Source organism: Zalophus californianus, chromosome X (genome assembly GCF_009762305.2).
Source record: "Zalophus californianus isolate mZalCal1 chromosome X, mZalCal1.pri.v2, whole genome shotgun sequence".
NCBI classification, from domain to species: domain Eukaryota; kingdom Metazoa; phylum Chordata; class Mammalia; order Carnivora; family Otariidae; genus Zalophus; species Zalophus californianus.
In genome coordinates, this window is record NC_045612.1 from 53,766,836 (window position 1) to 53,783,832 (window position 16,997).

At 37.7% G+C, this 16,997-nt stretch overlaps 1 protein-coding gene across 1 annotated transcript; it reads right to left on the reverse strand.

Moving 5' to 3' along the window:
* Nucleotides 1–16,349: 16,349 nt before the first annotated feature.
* Nucleotides 16,350–16,742, reverse strand: LOC113930448 (peptidyl-prolyl cis-trans isomerase A-like). The gene has a single exon (XM_035725439.1). It carries the CDS (start codon nt 16,740–16,742, stop codon nt 16,350–16,352), a length of 393 nt encoding a protein of 130 aa, XP_035581332.1.
* Between the last annotated feature and the right edge of the window lie 255 nt (nt 16,743–16,997).

A 16,997-nucleotide genomic window follows, 5' to 3' on the forward strand; every position in this document is an offset into this window, starting at 1 on the left:
CCAGTTGTTTATCGATCTTATTAACTCCTTCAAAGAACCAACTTCTAGTTTTGTTGATCTGATCTACTGTGTTTCTGGTTTCTAGTGCATTGATCTCTGCTCTAATTTTAATCATTTCTCTTCTAATGCATGGCTTATGCATCGTTTGTTGCTTTGTCTCTAGTTCTTTAAGGTGTAGAGTTAGTTGGTGAATTTGGGAATTTCCTTTTATTTTGAGTGAGGCCTGGATGGCTATGTATTTCCCCCTTAGGACCACCTTTGCAGTATCCCATAGGTTTTGGACTGGTGTGTTTTCGTTCTCATTGATTTCCATGAATTGTTTAAGTTCTTCTTTGATTTCCTGGTTGACCCAAACATTCTTGAGCAGAGTGGTCTTTAGCTTCCAAGTGTTTGAATTTCTGCCAATTTTTTTCTTGTGATTGAGTTCCAGTTTTAAAGCATTGTGGTCTAAGAATATGCAGGAAATAATCTCAGTCTTTTGGTATCGGTTGAGACCTGATTTGTGACCCAGTATGTGGTCTATTCTGGAGAAAGTTCCATGTGTGCTCGAGAAGAATGAGTACTCTGTTGTTTTAGGGTGAAATGTTCTGTATATATCTATGAAGTCCATCTGGTCCAGTGTGTCATTCAAAGCTCTTGTTTCTTTGTTGATTTTCTGCTTAGATGATCTGTCTACTGCTGAGAGTGGAGTATTGAGGTCTCCTATAATTAACATATTGTTATCAATATGACTCCTAATTTTGGTTAAAAGTTGGCTTATGTAGATGGCTGCTCCCACGTTGGGGGCATAGATATTTACAATTGTTAGATCTTCTTGTTGGATAGACCCTTTAAGGATGATATAGTGTCCTTCTATGTCTCTAACTACAGACTTTAGTTTAAAATCTAATTTGTCTGATATAAGAATTGGTACCCCAGCTTTTTTTGAGGTCTGCTGGCATGGAAGATGAATCTCCATCCCTTCACTTTCAGTCTGGATGTATCTTTAGGTTCAAAATGAGTCTCTTGTAGACAGCATATAGGTAGGTCCTGTCTTTTTATCCAATCTGCAACTCTGTGCCATTTTATGGGACCATTTAGGCCATTCATGTTGAGAATGATTATTGAAAGATATGAAATAATTGTCATCATGTTGCCTGTGAAGACATTGTTTTTATAGATTATCCCTGTAAATTTCTGTTGTACATCACTCTTGGGGTCTTTCTCCTTTTATAGAACCCCCCCTTAATATTTCTTGCAGGTCCGGCTTAGTGGTCACATATTCTTTGAGTTTCTGCCAGTCTTGGAAGCTCTGCATCTCTCCATCCATTCTAAATGACAGCCTTTTTGGATAAAATATTCTTGGCTGCATGTTCTTCTCATGTAGTGCCCTGAATATGTCTTGCCAGGCCTTTCTGGCTTGCCAGGTCTCTGTGGATAGGTCTGACGTTATTCTGATGTTCCTCCTTCTGTACAGAAGGAATCTTTTCCCCCTAACTGCCCTTAGGATGGTTTCCTTGGTTCTAAGATTTGCAAGTTTTACTATTACATGCCAGGGTGTTGGTTTGTTTTCCTTGATCTTGGGTGGGGTCCTCTCTGCCTCTAGGACATGAATGTTTGTTTCATTCCCCAGATTAGGGAACTTCTCAGCTATGATTTGCCAAATATATCTTCTAGTATTCTCTCTTTCTCCACTCCCTCCAGGATTCCAATAATTCTGACATTGGAATGCTTCATGGTGTCACTTATTTCTCTGATTCTATTTTCATGGATTCTGAGTTGTTTTTCCCTGGCCTCCTCTTTTCCCTTTTTATCTATTATATTGTCTTCCAGGTCGCTTATTCATTCTTCTGCCTCACTTACCCTAGCTGTTAGATTATCTACATTGGATTGGATCTCACTGATAGCATTTTTAAGTTCTGCCAATTCAGCTTTCATTTCTGTCCTTAGAGACTCTATGTTGCCATTAATTGATTTCTCCACTCTAGCTATTGTTTTCACAATTGCTAGCCTGAATTCCATCTCTGACATCTTGGTTATATCTGCATCCATTTGTAAATCTGGTCATAAGTCATAATCTCTGAGTCTTTTCTATTTGGGGTTTTCCTCCTCCTAGTCATTCTGTTGATGGGTGGTTGAGGGAATGTATAGAGCCCAAATTATTGACCAGAACCCAAGCAAGGTGCACCTGTTTTCTAGGGACCTTAAGGTTGCTGGCCTCTTGTTTTCCCAGCCTGTCTTCTGGGGGAGGGGCCTGCCGTGCTGTTACTCAGGCCACCCTGTTTGGGTAGAGTTGCCCTGCCCTCCTGTGGTGGGGGTGGGCTCAGTGGGAATCAGTTTTTTGGGGGCTTTTGTTCTCTGGCGGCTTTCCCTGGCAGCTTTCTGCATCTCTTCTCTGAGTCAGATCAGAAGAGACCATTTCCAACCCTCTGCCTCAGAGCAGAGAGGTCACAGTCTGTTCTTCAGTTAGTTCTCCAGGCCACACTGTCTCCGTTTTTGTCTGTGCTGCTATAAACTTCAGGGTCCTGTGCTGTGTGCCCCTCTGCAGCGCTCCCAGTCCTGCCTCCAGATCGGAGCACGTCTCTGCCCTTTGTGCTTCTAAAACTGCCAGCTGCTCCCAGTTTGCACGCGTGACCCCCCTGCTCTGTATTTCCTTCTCGGGGGCTGCCCTAAAGTCCTTTCCCTGCTGCTACTGGTGTGCGAGTCTGTGCCCCATCCCCAGCACATGAGGCTGTCCCTCACCAGCGGTGTAGGATCCCTAAGGCCAGGGTCCCTCCCACTGCCGTTTATCCTCTGATATCTGCCCATGGAATCATGGCTCCCCACTTAGTACCTTGAAACCAATCACCCATGATATTCTGTTTGTAGAGATCCAGATCTTCTTACATCTCAGGCTGATTTTGTGGGTGCTCAGAGTGGTCTGGTAGATATCCAGCTCAATTCCAGGGACCAGTTGAAATAGGGTCCCCCACTCCTCCTCCATCTTTTCTTCTCCCTCCCATAATTGCCTGTTTGTTAAAGTACACCAAAGGTCACAGTTTCCCAGACTTAAGTTAAACCATCTCAAAAGCTTATTATTATCTAGAATGTAGGGATTATAAGGAGCATTTATATTGAGTCCCTTTAAACTGATTGCATTCAGCCCAGAGAATGCTTCAATTTCCAACTCTTAGCGTGATTGAGACAAATAAATGAAAAATAAATCACCTGCCTAATTATTGTTGTACCATTGATGCTAGACATATAGCAAAATATAAAAGCTATAATTTAAGTATATTAAATATAGATAGGCTGTGGTATCCTGTTTTACATCCTAGTAGTCCACTCTGTGTTTCTTTCAATTTGAAAAGAAATAATGCCTAACCCCTAAGTAGTGTTTAGGAATTTTAATTAATATTGAGGCAGAGTAAGCTACCTGATGAATCTGTTGTGACCACGTGGATTAGAAGCCAACAGTAACAGTTAGAATGTAAAAAAAACACAAGCAGAAGTTATATTTAAAGGATGAGTAAAAATGCCAGGTACTAGGGTTATCAATCATTAAGATTAGAAAAATCTATATGGTAGGTAATTCAAAACTGCTTTGATGTCTGGATTCACCTCAATTCCCACCCAGTCACTTAACACTCCTAAACAAAGGACCATTTAGCAACTTTGCATTCAACTGGACTGAGATTAAATAGCTTGGATGTAATTTTCAGTTTGGCTGAATACCAATAGAGATTCGTTCATTCTAGCTCATATAATGGCTCTTGCATTCAATTTCTTTACCATTCAGTCAAAGAAAAGAGAGGAGAGAGCAGATATCCATCTCTCAGCAGGTTTTGTGGTATTGTTTATTGTTTTATTGTTTTACCCTTAAGTGGCAACTGTGTTTTCATTTAACAGAAATACTGCTAACCTGTTTTTGTGAGATATAATGGGCCTTCATGAGCTATGACAGAAATTCCTTGCAGAAAGCAGTTGTTTCAGTTCCTTTAAGAAGATACACATTCTAGTCTATTCATAAAAATCTATTAAGTCCTGGCCATTTTCTGTAGATATGTGTGTATACAGAAAAGATGAACCTGAACTCCCTGAAGTTCTTTGCAAAAAAGCCAGATAAGTAAACAGTTTTGTTTTTCATCTAAACTGCAGATTTGTTTAGTAATTGTAGCATTTTTCCCTGGGCTATCTGGTACCAACTTTCAAAATTGTGAGTCATTTATCCCATTATAAAAACAACAATTTAATTCAAACCATGTTTCCTTCAGATTTCCATGTTAAAATAATCCATACATATGTGCATACATGTAATTTAGTATATATATATATACATATATACATATATGTACATTTATTAAGTCACCAAAATATCTTGAATAGCATTTATATAAAAATACAAAAAAGGAAAATTAAAATATAAATGATGAATGTCACTTGATTTTCAGAGAACTATAGATATAGTTTATGTAGCATTCTTAGCTGAGTACAGAACTTGGCAATATTTGAAGACAGTAGCAATAAATGAAAGTTGCTTATCTGCACAGTGTTCCTCAGAAGTTTCCTTGGAGTCTAGCAGTGGGGCTAGGCACTGATGAGAACAGGGAAGGGTACATACTATAGTATAAGAACAAGGGATTGGGAAAAAAAGAACAAGGGATTGGGAATCAAGAGATCTAGATTTTAGTCTTATTATAGTCTTCCCTGGATCTCAATTGTCTCAATGTGTATAAAATGAGGAAAGGTGAGATGACCTGAGGATTTTATAGACCTAAGGTTTTATGATTCCGACTCAAGAGAAATAGAGGATATTTATTCCTAACCCAGGCACATAAAGCTATTTTAGAGAAGACTGAAAAACATGAAGTTATTAGTGAAGTATTTAAAAGATAACATGAAGACGTGCTAGATAATACAGACTATAATGTAAGCGGTATTAAATAACAAAATTCAACCAAGTAAATTTAAAGATCTAATTGGCTTTATTAAATTATTTTATAAATTGGAGAGCACCCCATCTAGCAAACAGTGAGGCACTCCCAGGAGTTGTACAAAATAGAAGGTTTTTTATAGGAGGGTGGGGACAAGGAAGTTATTAGCCAAAAAAAAAAAAAAAAAGATTGTTCCAGCTAAGGCTGTTTGCTAGGGGATAAAGCAAGGTGTCTTATTATGCAAATTACCTCACATTTCTTTGAGAGATAGAGAAAACCCAGTGACAGACTCATTGGTGCTGATAAAAAGAAAATTTTTCCTGACTGACTGGTTAAGGCCAGATTTCTGGGGGAAGTTGAAACTGAAATTAGATTGGGTGTTAAGCCCTGGTTTGGGAACTCAGTCTAAGTGACACCATTTTGAGCCTGCAGTCTTCTTCTTTTTTTTTTCCCCACAGCAGTGAAGGAAGACTGATAGTCAATGCTGTGGTGGGTGGACTTTTGGGAGGATATAGTCTATATTTTGAGTCTTGCAGGTTGAGTAGAGAACAGAAATCATTATTTGCTAAAACAAACCATGGAACAACATAGACTTACACCTTTATACTTAAAGTATTATTAGAGTGACCTAGTCACTTAAATTAGTCTACAAGAAATGAAGGCAATGTTCAGTATTTTGAAAGTGAACGAAATGTTTTCAGCACTTTGGATTTGTGTAGCATCACTTGTTGTTATCTTGGTGTTTCTCTTTAATGCAAATAACAACTATTCTTGCCTTCCAGAACATATTCTCTAGCAATTCCTGAAGTTATAAGTCATTATTCTGAAAATAGAATAAAAAAACTAACAAACAAACAAAAAACACTTACTAGGTTAATTATATGAGGTGAAAATACTAAATATTAAGGGAAGGATAAATTATAATTTCAATACACATAAGATTCTTCAATGTAGATGTGCACGATATTTTTGTACGAATAATTCATTTTTATAAATTTGTTTAATACAATTAGTAGAGACTGATAAAAGTGTGACAAATAGCTAGAGTGAAACTTTCTATGTTAGGTATAATTTAAGAGGATATTTGACATCCATTTGATCATTTTTAAATGTTTGGTCATTATTTCCATGTAGAAAGACATCCACTGTCTTTTTACACATCTTCATGATTAGAATGCTTGTTTGTATTTTCTTCTGGATGCTTCTTATCTTTTTGAATTGAGTTGCTTTTTATTCTTTTTTTAAATACTGACGATAAATTTATTGCATACAATCCAAAACTTTTATGGTGCAAACTATTGTAAAGAAAGATGAATGATTAATGACAAATTAGGCAACACATTTCATAACATATATGACAGATAACAGGTTAAGATCCTTAACATACAAAGAACTCTTACAAGTTGATTTTTAAGAAAAGATGATCACCTCTATAGAAGAAGCCAGCATAAATGATGCATTAGTCAGAGTTCTATCAGAAAAGCAATGGGTAAATTGTGGTATAGACTGTATAACAGAATACTTTATAGCAATTAAAATGAGCCACTAGGAAATAGATGCAATAAGGGTTGTTTCCAGTTTGGAGCTGTTATAGATATTGTTCCCCTGTCTCTTGCTTAACATGGCAATTCTACTCCTAGGTCATTACCCAAGAGAATTAACATAGGGTATCTACATGCTCAATTTTGGTAGATAATGCTAGATTGTTTTCCAAAATAATATACCACAAATAGCAGAAGAGAGTTCCACCTGCTACACATTAATTTTTTAATTATATGTACTACAAATATTTTCTCCCACTTTGTGAATGAACAGAACACCTAAATCTAAATGTAGTCAAATTTATCCATCTTTTCCTTCATGGTTAGTGGATTTTGGGGTGCTGTTTAAGAAACTTGTCTATGATCCTCATACAAATTTTATTGTTTGCTGTTCATAGAGCTTTAATCGATTGGAAACTCAGGTTTTTTTTTTTTGGCATATGTGAGGAAGGGGTCAAATTTCAATTGTTTTTTAAATAGCTTTCTTTTTTTAAGCTTATGTATTTATTTGTTTTAGTCATCTCTACACCCAATGAGGGGCTCAAACTTACAGCCCTGAGATCAAGAGTTGCATGCTTTACCAAGAGAACCAGCTGAGAATTGCCTTTTATTCTTTTTATTTATTTATTTAAATTTGTTTATCCAACATATAGTACATCATTAGTTTCAGATGTAATGTTCAATAATTCATCAGTTGTGTATAAAACCCAGTGCTCATCACATCACGTGCACTCCTTAATGACCAGCACCGAGTTACCCCATCCTCCCACCTACCTCCCCTTCAGCAACCCTCAATTTGTTTCCCAGAGTTAAGAGTTTCTCATGGGTTTTTTTTTCCCCTCTATGATTTCTTCCCATTCAGTTTTCACTCCCTTCCCTTATGGTCTTCTGCACTTTCTTATATTTCACATATGAGTGAAGCCATATGATAATTGTTTTTTTCCAATTGCCTTATTTCACTTAGCATAATCCCCTCCAGTTCCATCCATGTTGATGGAAATGGTAGGTATTCATCCTTTCTGATGGCTGAGTAATATTCCTGTATATATACCACATCTTCTCTAGCCATTCATCTGTCAAAGGACATCTCAGCTCCTGCCACACTTTGGCTGTTGTGGACATTGCTGCTATGAACATTGGGGTGCAGATGCCCCTTCTTCTCACTACATCTGTATCTACGGGGTAAATACCTAGTAGTGCAATTGCTGGGTTGTAGGATAGCGCTTTTTTTTTTACTTCTTGAGGAACCTCTATACTGTTTTTCAGAGTTGTTGTACCAACTTGCATTCCCACCAACAGTGTGAGAGGGTTCCCCTTGCTCCACATCCTCACCAACACTTGTTGTTCCCTGTCTTGTTAATTTTGGCCATTCTAACTGGTGTAAAGTGCTATCTCATTGTGGTTTTGATTTGTATTTCCCTGATGAAAGTGATGTTGAGAATTTTTCATGTGTGTTGGCCATTTGTATGCCTTTTTTTGGAGAAATGTCTGTGCCTTCTGCCCATTTCTTGACTGGATTATTTGTTGTTAGGGTGTTGAGATTGCTAAATTCTTTATAGATCTTGGATACTAGCCCCTTATGTGATATGTCATTAGGAAATATCTTCTCCCATTTCATAGCTTACCTTTTAGTTTTGTTGACTCTTTGCTGTGCAGAAATTTTTATCTTGATGAAGTTCCAATAGTTCATTTTTGCTTTTGTTTCCTTTGCCTTTATTTTTTTATTTTTATTTATTTATTTTTATTATGTTATTTTAGTCACCATACAATACATCATTGATTTTTGATGCAGTGATCCACGATCCATTGTTTTCATATAACACCCAGTGCTCCATGCAGTATGTGCCCTCCTTAATACCCATCACCGGGCTAACCAATCCCCCCTCCCCCTCCCCTCTAAAACCCTATTTGTTTCTCAGAGTCCATAGTCAAGTTGGTACAGCCTCTTTGGAAAACAGTGTGGAGGTGCCTGAAAAATTTAAAAATAGAGCTACCCTATGACCCAGCAATTGCACTCCTGGGTATTTACCCCAAAGACACAGATGTAGTGAAAAGAAGGGCCATATGCACCCCAGTGTTCATAGCAGCAATGTCTGCAATAGCCAAACTGTGGAAAGAGCCGAGATACTCTTCAACAGATGAATGGATAAAGAAGATGTGGTCCCTTGCCTTTAGAGACGTGTCTAGCAAGAAGTTGCTGTGGCCAAGGTCGAAGAGTTTACTGCCTATGTTCTTCTCTAGGATTTTGATTGATTCCTGTCTTGCATTGAGGTCTTTCATCCATTTTGAGTTTATCTTTGTGTATGGTGCAAGAGAATGGCCCAGTTTCATTCTTCTGCATGTGGCTGTCCAATTTTCCCAGCACCATTTTTTGCAGAGACTATCCTTTTTCCACTGGATATTCTTTCCTGCTTTGTCAAATATTCTTTGAACATAGAGTTGAGGGTCCATTTCTGGGTTCTTTATTCTGTTCCATTGATCTATGTGTCCGTTTTTGTGCCAGTATCATGCTGTCTTGATAGTCACAGCTTTTTAATAGAGCTTGAAGTCAGGCACTGTGATGCCCCCAGCTTTGGCTTTCTTTTTCAACATTCCTCTGGCTATTCAGGGTCTTTTCTCATTCCATACAAATTTTAGGATTATTTGTTCCAGTTCTGTGAAAAATGTCAGTGGTATTTTGGTAGGGATTGCATTGAACATGTAGATTACTTTGGGTAGCATAGACATTCTAACAATGTTTTTTCTTCCAATCCATGAGCATGGAGTGTTTTTCCATCTCTTTGTGTCTTCCTCAATTTTTTCATTAGTGTTCTGTAGTTTTTAGAGTACAGATCCTTTACTTCTTTGGTTAGGTTTATTATTAGGTATCTTATGATTTTTGGTGCAATTGTAAGTGGGATCGATTCCTTATTTTCTCTTTCTTCAGTCTCATTAACATATAGAAAGGCAACTGATTTCTGTGCATTGATTTTGTATCCTGCCATGTTGCTGAATTGCTGTATGATTCTAGTAATTTTAGGGTGGAGTCTTTTGGGTTTTCCACATAAAGTATCATGTCATCTGTGAAGAGTGAGAGTTTGACTTCTTCACCAAATTGAATGTCTTTTATGTCTTTTTGTTGTCTGATTGCTGAGGTTAGGACTTCTAATACACTGTTGAACAACAGTTGTGAGAGTGGGCATCCTTGTCCAGGTTCTGTCCTTAGGGGAAAAGCTTTTAGTTTTTCACCATTAAGAATGATATTCGCTGTGGGCTTTTTGTAGATGGCTTTTATGATATTGAGGTATGTTCCCTCTATCCCTACACTGTGGAGAGTTTTAATTGAGAAAAGATGCTGTATTTTGTCAAATGCTTTTTCTGCATCAATTGAGAGGATCTTACGGTTCTTGTCTTTTCTTTTATTAATGTGATCTATCATGTTGATTGATTTGCAAATGTTGAGCCACCCTTACATCTCAGTAATAAATCCCCCTGGTCATGATGAATAATGCTTTTAATGTACTGTTGCATCCTATTGGCTAGTATCTTGGTAAGAATTTTGGCATCCATATTCATCAGGAATATTAGTCTGTAATTCTCTTTTTTGATGGGGTCTTTCTCTGGTTTTGAGATCAAGGTAATGCTGGCCTCATAGAATGAGTTTAGAAGTTTTCCTTCCACTTGTACTTTTTTGGGGGGATTTTTATTATTTTTTTCTTTATCCATTTATATTTGTTTTGTTTTGTTTAAGGGGTATGGGTTTGTGTGATTCTTCCACTTCTATTTTTGAAACAGCTTCACTAGATGTTGATTACTGTTTCAATTTCCTTGCTGGTTATGAGTCTGTTCAGATTTGCTATTTCTCCTTCTTTCAGTTTTGGTAGTTTATAAGTTTCTAGGAATGCATCTATTTCTTCCAGATTGCCAAATTTTTTGGCATATAGTTACTCATATCATATTCTTAAAATTGTTTGTATTCCTTGGTGTTGGTCGTGATCTCTCCTCTTTCATTTATGATTTTATTAATTTGGGTCCTAACTCTTTTCTTTTTGTTAAGTCAGGCTAAGATGTTTATCAATCTGATTAATTCTTTCAAAGAACCAGCTTCTAGTTTGTTGATCTGTTCTATTCTTCTGGTTTTTATTTCATTGATTTCTGCTCTAACCTTTATTTCTTCTCTTCTCCTGCTTTGTTTATGCTTTATTTGCTGTTCTTTCTCCAGCTCCTTTAGGTGTAAGATTACCTTGTGTATTTGGAGGTTTTCCTAATTTTTTGAGAGAGGCTTGTCTTGCAATGTACTTCCTTCTTAGGACCGCCTTTGCTGTATCCCAAAGGTCTGAACAAGTGTGTTTTCATTTTGCTTAGTTTCCATGAATTTTTTAAATTCTTCTTTAATTTCCTGATTGACCCATTCATTCTTTAGTAGGAGGCTGTTTAACCTCCAAGTGTTTGAGTTCCTTCCAAATTTCCTCTTGCAATTGGGTTCAAGTTTCAAAGCACTGTGGTCTGAAAAGAGGCAGGAAATAATCCCAATCTTTTGGTATCAGTTGAGACCTGATTTGTGGCCCAGTATGTGATCTGTTCTGGAAAATATTCCATGTGCACTGGAAAAGAATGTGTATTCTGTTGCTTTAGGATGGAATGTTCTGCATATATCTGTGAGGGCATCTGGTCCAGTGTGTCATTCAAAGCCCTTGTTTCCTTGTTGATCTTCTGCTTGGATGATCTGTCCATTGTTGTGAGTGGGATGTTGAAGTCCCCTAATACTAATGTATTATTATCAATGTGTTTCTTTACTTTGGTTATTGATTGGTTTATGTAATTAGTTGCTCCCAAATTAAGAGCATAAATATTTATAATTATTACATCTTCTTGTTAAGTAGGTCCATTAAGTATGATATAGTGTCCCTCTTCATCCCTTAATACAGTCTTTGATTGAAAATCTAATTTGTCTGATGAGGATTGCTACTCCAGCTTTTCTTTGAGGTCCATTAGCCTGGTAAATATTTCTCTGTCCCCTCACTTTCAGTCTGAAGTTGCCTTTAGGTATAAAATGAGTCTCTTGTAGACAGCATATAGATAGGTGTTGCTTTTTTTATCCAGTCTGATACCTTGTGTCTTTTGATTGGAGCATTTAGCCCTTTTACATTCACAGTAACTATCGAAAGATATGAATTTAGTGCCATTTTATTACCTGTAAAGTCCTTGTCTCTGTTTCTTTCTGGTCTATATTACTATTGGGCTCTCTCTTCACTTACGGGATCCCCCTTAATATTTCCTGCAGAGCTGACTTTGTGGTCAAATATTCTTTCAGTTTCTGTCTGTCCTGGAAGCTCTTTATTTCTCCTTCCATTCTGAATGACAATCTTGCTGGATAAAGTATTCTTGGCTGCATGTTCTTCTCATTTAGTACCCTGAATATATCCTGCCAGCCCTTTCTGGCCTGACAGGTCTCTGAGGATAGGTCTGCTGCCAATTTAATGTTCCTACCCCTGTATGTAAGGGACCTCTTGTCTCGAGCTCCTTTAAGGATATTCTCTTTATCTCTGAAATTTGCAAGCTTCACTATTGTATGTCAGGGTGTTGATCTATTTTTATTGATTTTGGGAGGGGTCTTTTCTACCTATTGGACATGAATACCTGTTTCCTTCCCAGATTATGGAAGCTGTCAGCTATGATTTGCTCAAATATACCTTATGGCCCTCTCTCTTTCTTCACCCTTAGGCACCCCAATAATTCTGATGTTGGTACATTTTATGGTATCATTGATTTCTTGACGCCTCTCCTCATGGTCTGTTAGTTGTTTTTCTCTCTTTTCCTCAGCTTCTCTCCTTTCCATCAACTTGTGTTCTATGTCACTCTCTTCTGCCTCATTTACCCTAGTTGTTAGAGCTGCAATGTAGACTGCATCTCAGTTAGAGCATTTTTTAATTTTGGCCTGATTAGGTCTCATTTCTGCACTAAAAGATTCTCTAGTGTCTTTTATGCTTTTCTCATGCCCAGCTAATAACTTTATAATTGTTATTGTGAATTCCATTTCTGACATTTTACTTATATTCATATCGATTAGATCTGTGTCAGAGAGTATCACCTCTGGTTCTTTATTTTCTTGTAAATTCCTCCTTCTATTCATTTTGCCTAGAGAAGAATTTCAACCATGACCCAAGCAAAATACACACTAGAGGAATCTGAAAAGGTCAGAAACCAAAAAAAGAAAAGGAAAAGAAAAAAGAAAGAAAAAGAAAAAAAAGGGGGGGCGAGAGAGAACATAATCTCACAGGGTGGTCAAAACAGGGTGATCCACTTGGTCATCAGTGTATTTTGGTCTGTGTATTAGAAGACACTAAATCCCAAAATTGTAAGGAAAGCAAAACTATATATATATATATATACACAAAAATAAAATTGAACAGCATGGAAGGAAGCCAAAAATGAAGATATATCTGTAGAATGTAAATGTAAAAAAAGTGAAAGAAAAAACTTAAAAACAAAGTTGATAAAATAAGAAACTAGTTGAAAAGTGAAAAAAATTAAAGAGATGGAAAATTTTAAGCTGAAAGATAAAGGATCTGTGAGAATAAACCTCAAATTCTATATAATATTTTACCCTAGTGCTGCAGTTTTACAGTTTTGTGTGGTCCATAAACTTGCTGTGCCCCCGTTCTTCCAGTTGGTCTTCTGGAGGAGGGGCCTGCTAAGCTATTTCTCGGGTGTCTTTTCCTGGGTGGAGTTGCATCACCGCTTGCCAGGAGGCCAGGCTCATTGTAAGCCGGTCCTCTGTGTGGCTTTTGTTCCTTGAAGGCTTTCTGCACCTCTTTAGAGGATCAAAATAAAAATGGCCAGGCCCCAATCTCCAGCCCCAGAACTGAAAGATCATGGTCCCCTCTTTTCAGTAAACCCTCAGGGATAAACGATTTTCACTTTTGTGTGTGCTAAGCTCTGCAGCCTCCTGTGGTGCGTGCTCTCACTGATCCCCCTGAGGGAAGGCAGATGGTCCCACCTACTGAACTCGGTAGGGCTCTGGCTCAGAGGGTGGTCACTGGATCCTGTGTGCACGTGCTCTGCCCCTCCCAGGGGGAAGGTGGAGGGTTGATGCATTCTTGTTTTTTTCAGGGCTCTGGCACTGATTGCTGTCCCCAGGTAGTGCACCACACTGGCTCCACCCCTTCCAGAGGAAGGCAGAGGGGCCTCACGTTCCTCTCTTTTATATTCAGAGAGCCGTCACCCTATCAAGCCATGGCTCATGGTTTATGGTGAACCAAGCTGAGATCCCCCTCCCGGGCTCACTGACTGAACCAGTTTCCCTCTTCCAATGCTTGGGAATTCTACTGGCTCAGGCACCCCCATTTTTCTGTGACTCAGAGAATCCTGAGACCACACTGTCCCACCTAGAATTCTGCCTTTTTTCACCACCTGAGCACCTTTCAGGCAGGGATGTCTCTCACTGGAGCAGATTTCTAAGGGTTCTGATTTTGCCCTCCTGGGCTATATCACTTTCCAGTAGCCAGCTTACTGAGGATATTTCTCCCCACCACTTATCTTCTGATATATCCCCTTGGATTCTCTTCTCCTCACTTCCTACCTTGCAGAAAGTGGTTGCTTTTCTACTTGTGGATATTCTTTTCTTACATCTCAGGTTGAAATCATGGGTGTTCAGAATGATTCGATAGTTATCTAGCTAAATTCAAGGGACCAGATGAAATGAGGTCCTTTACTCTTCCACCATCTTGCCTCCCAGCTTGCCTTTTATTCTTAATGAAATATGTTCCTAGGATTCTTATGAATTAAAATATAAAAATAGTGACTTATTTTTATAAAAACAGGACAGAAATGACTATTGAATAGATGACTGATTTTATGATATATACTCATGTGATATTTTACAATTAACTTTTATTGACTCAACATAGCTTTGTGTATAAGGATACCCATTGATTTTGCTATTAAGGAGAGAAAGGAAAATTAAGGGATAATTTTGCTACCTGCTTCAGGGTGCCTTATTCAGTGAATGTTGAAATTGGTAACTCCTTAAATATTTAAGAATTTCTAGCACTAAGTCAGTTGCCTTTGTTATGTTTCTTTTTAAAGTTGTATAATTACATGGATAAATATTTCAGTTTCCAGAGAATTGATATGGAAGTCTGTGTATATTATTGAGTCACAAACCACATGACTATGTGAAGATATGTTAGGGTTGTTTTGATTTAATTTTGAACTCTACCTTCATAAAAGGGCCTATTTTGTTGGTGAGGAATTGGTATATCTTTAGAACCCATGGGCATTAGGTAATGTTCCTGGGGCACACTCCTCAGGGGTTTTTCAGGTGAGATTTCAGGCCAAGAAGACAGGGTTATTCTTGTCTAGAGGCAAAGAAAAATATCTTCTTATTGGACAAACTTGTGTTTTAACTTAAACCTTATATCAAGAGAAGTTTGGGCGCCTGGGTGGCTCAGTTGGTTAAGCGACTGCCTTCGGCTCAGGTCATGATCCTGGAGTCCCGGGATCCAGTCCCGCATCGGGCTCCCTGCTCGGCGGGGAGTCTGCTTCTCCCTCTGACCCTCTTCCCTCTTGTGCTCTCTATCTCTCATTCTCTCTCAAATAAATAAATAAAATCTTTAAAAAAAAAAAAAGAGAAGTTCACAAGGGGGTCACTCTAATGACTCAGTTTCCCTATTAATTAATAGTTAACAATGACTGCAAGTTATATAGCATTATAACATTTAGTAGATTACCATTTCTTTTGTTGTTGTTGAATAACTTTGACATGTAACATTGTGTAAGTTTAAGGTATATAACATGTTACTTTGATATATTTATATATTGTAGTACATAAAATATATATTTTATATTTATTATATATTAGTTATATATGATTGTCATTATAGTGACATTTATCACATTGCATAATCATAGTACAGTATTATTGTCTATATTCATTATTCTGTCCAAAGAGCTCTATGGCTTATTTACTACTTATTACAAGTTTGTACCCTTAGATAATATCAATCCCCCCTTCCCATCTTTTGGTAACCACCATTTTACTCTCTGGTTTTTTGTGTGGTTGGTTGGTTGGTTGTTTTTTTTTTTGTTTGTTTGGCTTTTTTAGATTTCACGTATAAGTCATATTATACAGTACTTGTCTTTCTTTGATTTATCATGCTTGACATAATGTGCTCAGGGTCCATCCATGTTGTTGCAAATGGTAGGATACATTTCTTTCTCATGGCTGAATAATATCCCTCTATGTATATGTACCACATCTTTTTTATTCATTCATTCACTGATGGGCATTTGGGTTATTTCCATAACTTGGCTATTGTGAATAGTGCTGCAGTAAACATAGGAATGCATATATCATGTCAAAATCCTGTTTTCATTTCTTTGGGTATATATCCAGAAGTGGAATTGTTGGATCATATGGTAGATCTATTTTTAATTTTTTGAGGAGACTCCATATTGCTTTCCATAGTGATTGAACACATTTACATTCCCACCAACAATGTATTAATGTTCTTTTATTAACCACATCCTCGCTTGTACCTGTTGCCTCTTCTATTCTTGATAATAGACATTCTAACAGGTATGAGGTGATATCTCATTGTGGTTTTGATTTTTTTGTTGTTGTTGATTGTTTTGTTTTTTAGTTTTAATTTCATAATCATAAATTTAACTCTGCAATCCAGCTAGACTTGGACAAGAATAAATAAAATATAGAATCCAAAGAACTGCAGTGAAAGCACAAAGATTATAGGATATTTCAAGCAGATGGAGGTGAAGGAGGGCTCACCTGAGCTACAGAAGGAATGGTCTGGTAGTTAAGATAAAACACCAAGTCAAATTTATTATATTTGTCCTCAGTGAGCAATGGTGATCTTGCTAGTCTTGCCATTCATGGTCTCAATGCACTCCATGGCTTCCACAATATTCATGCCTTCTTTCACCTTGCCAAGATCACATGCTTGTCATCCAACCACTCAGTCTTGGCAGTGCAGATGAAAAACTGGAAACCATTTGTATTGGGTCCAGCATTTGCCATGGACAAGATGCCAGGACTCATTTGCTTCAGGATCAAATTCTCATAAAATTTTTCCCCACATATGGACTTACTGCCAGTGCCATTAGGGTGTGGTGAAGTCACACCCTGGCACATAAATCCTGAAATAACTCTGTGAAAGCAGGAATGTTTATAACCAAATCCTTTCTCCCCAGTGGTCAGAGCATGAATGTTTTCTGCTGTTTTTGGAACTTTGTCTGCAAACAGCTCAAAGGAGATGCAGCCCAAAGGCTCACCACCCAGGGGAGTGTCAAACAACAAGGTGGCATTGTCCATGGTTGGGTAGTGCAGACAGTTCCAGGGTGGTGGGTGACTGTAAGGTCTCACTGTAGTTTTGATTTGCATTTCCCTGATGATTAGTGATATTGAACATCTTTTCATGTACCTGTTGGTCATTTTTATGTCCTCCTTGGAAAAATGTCTACTTAGTTCTTCTGCCCATTTTTTAATTGGATTGCTTGTTTTTTGTTAGGTTGTATGAGTTCTTTATATGGTTTGCAAAAGTTTATCCCATTCTGTAGGGTGTCTTAT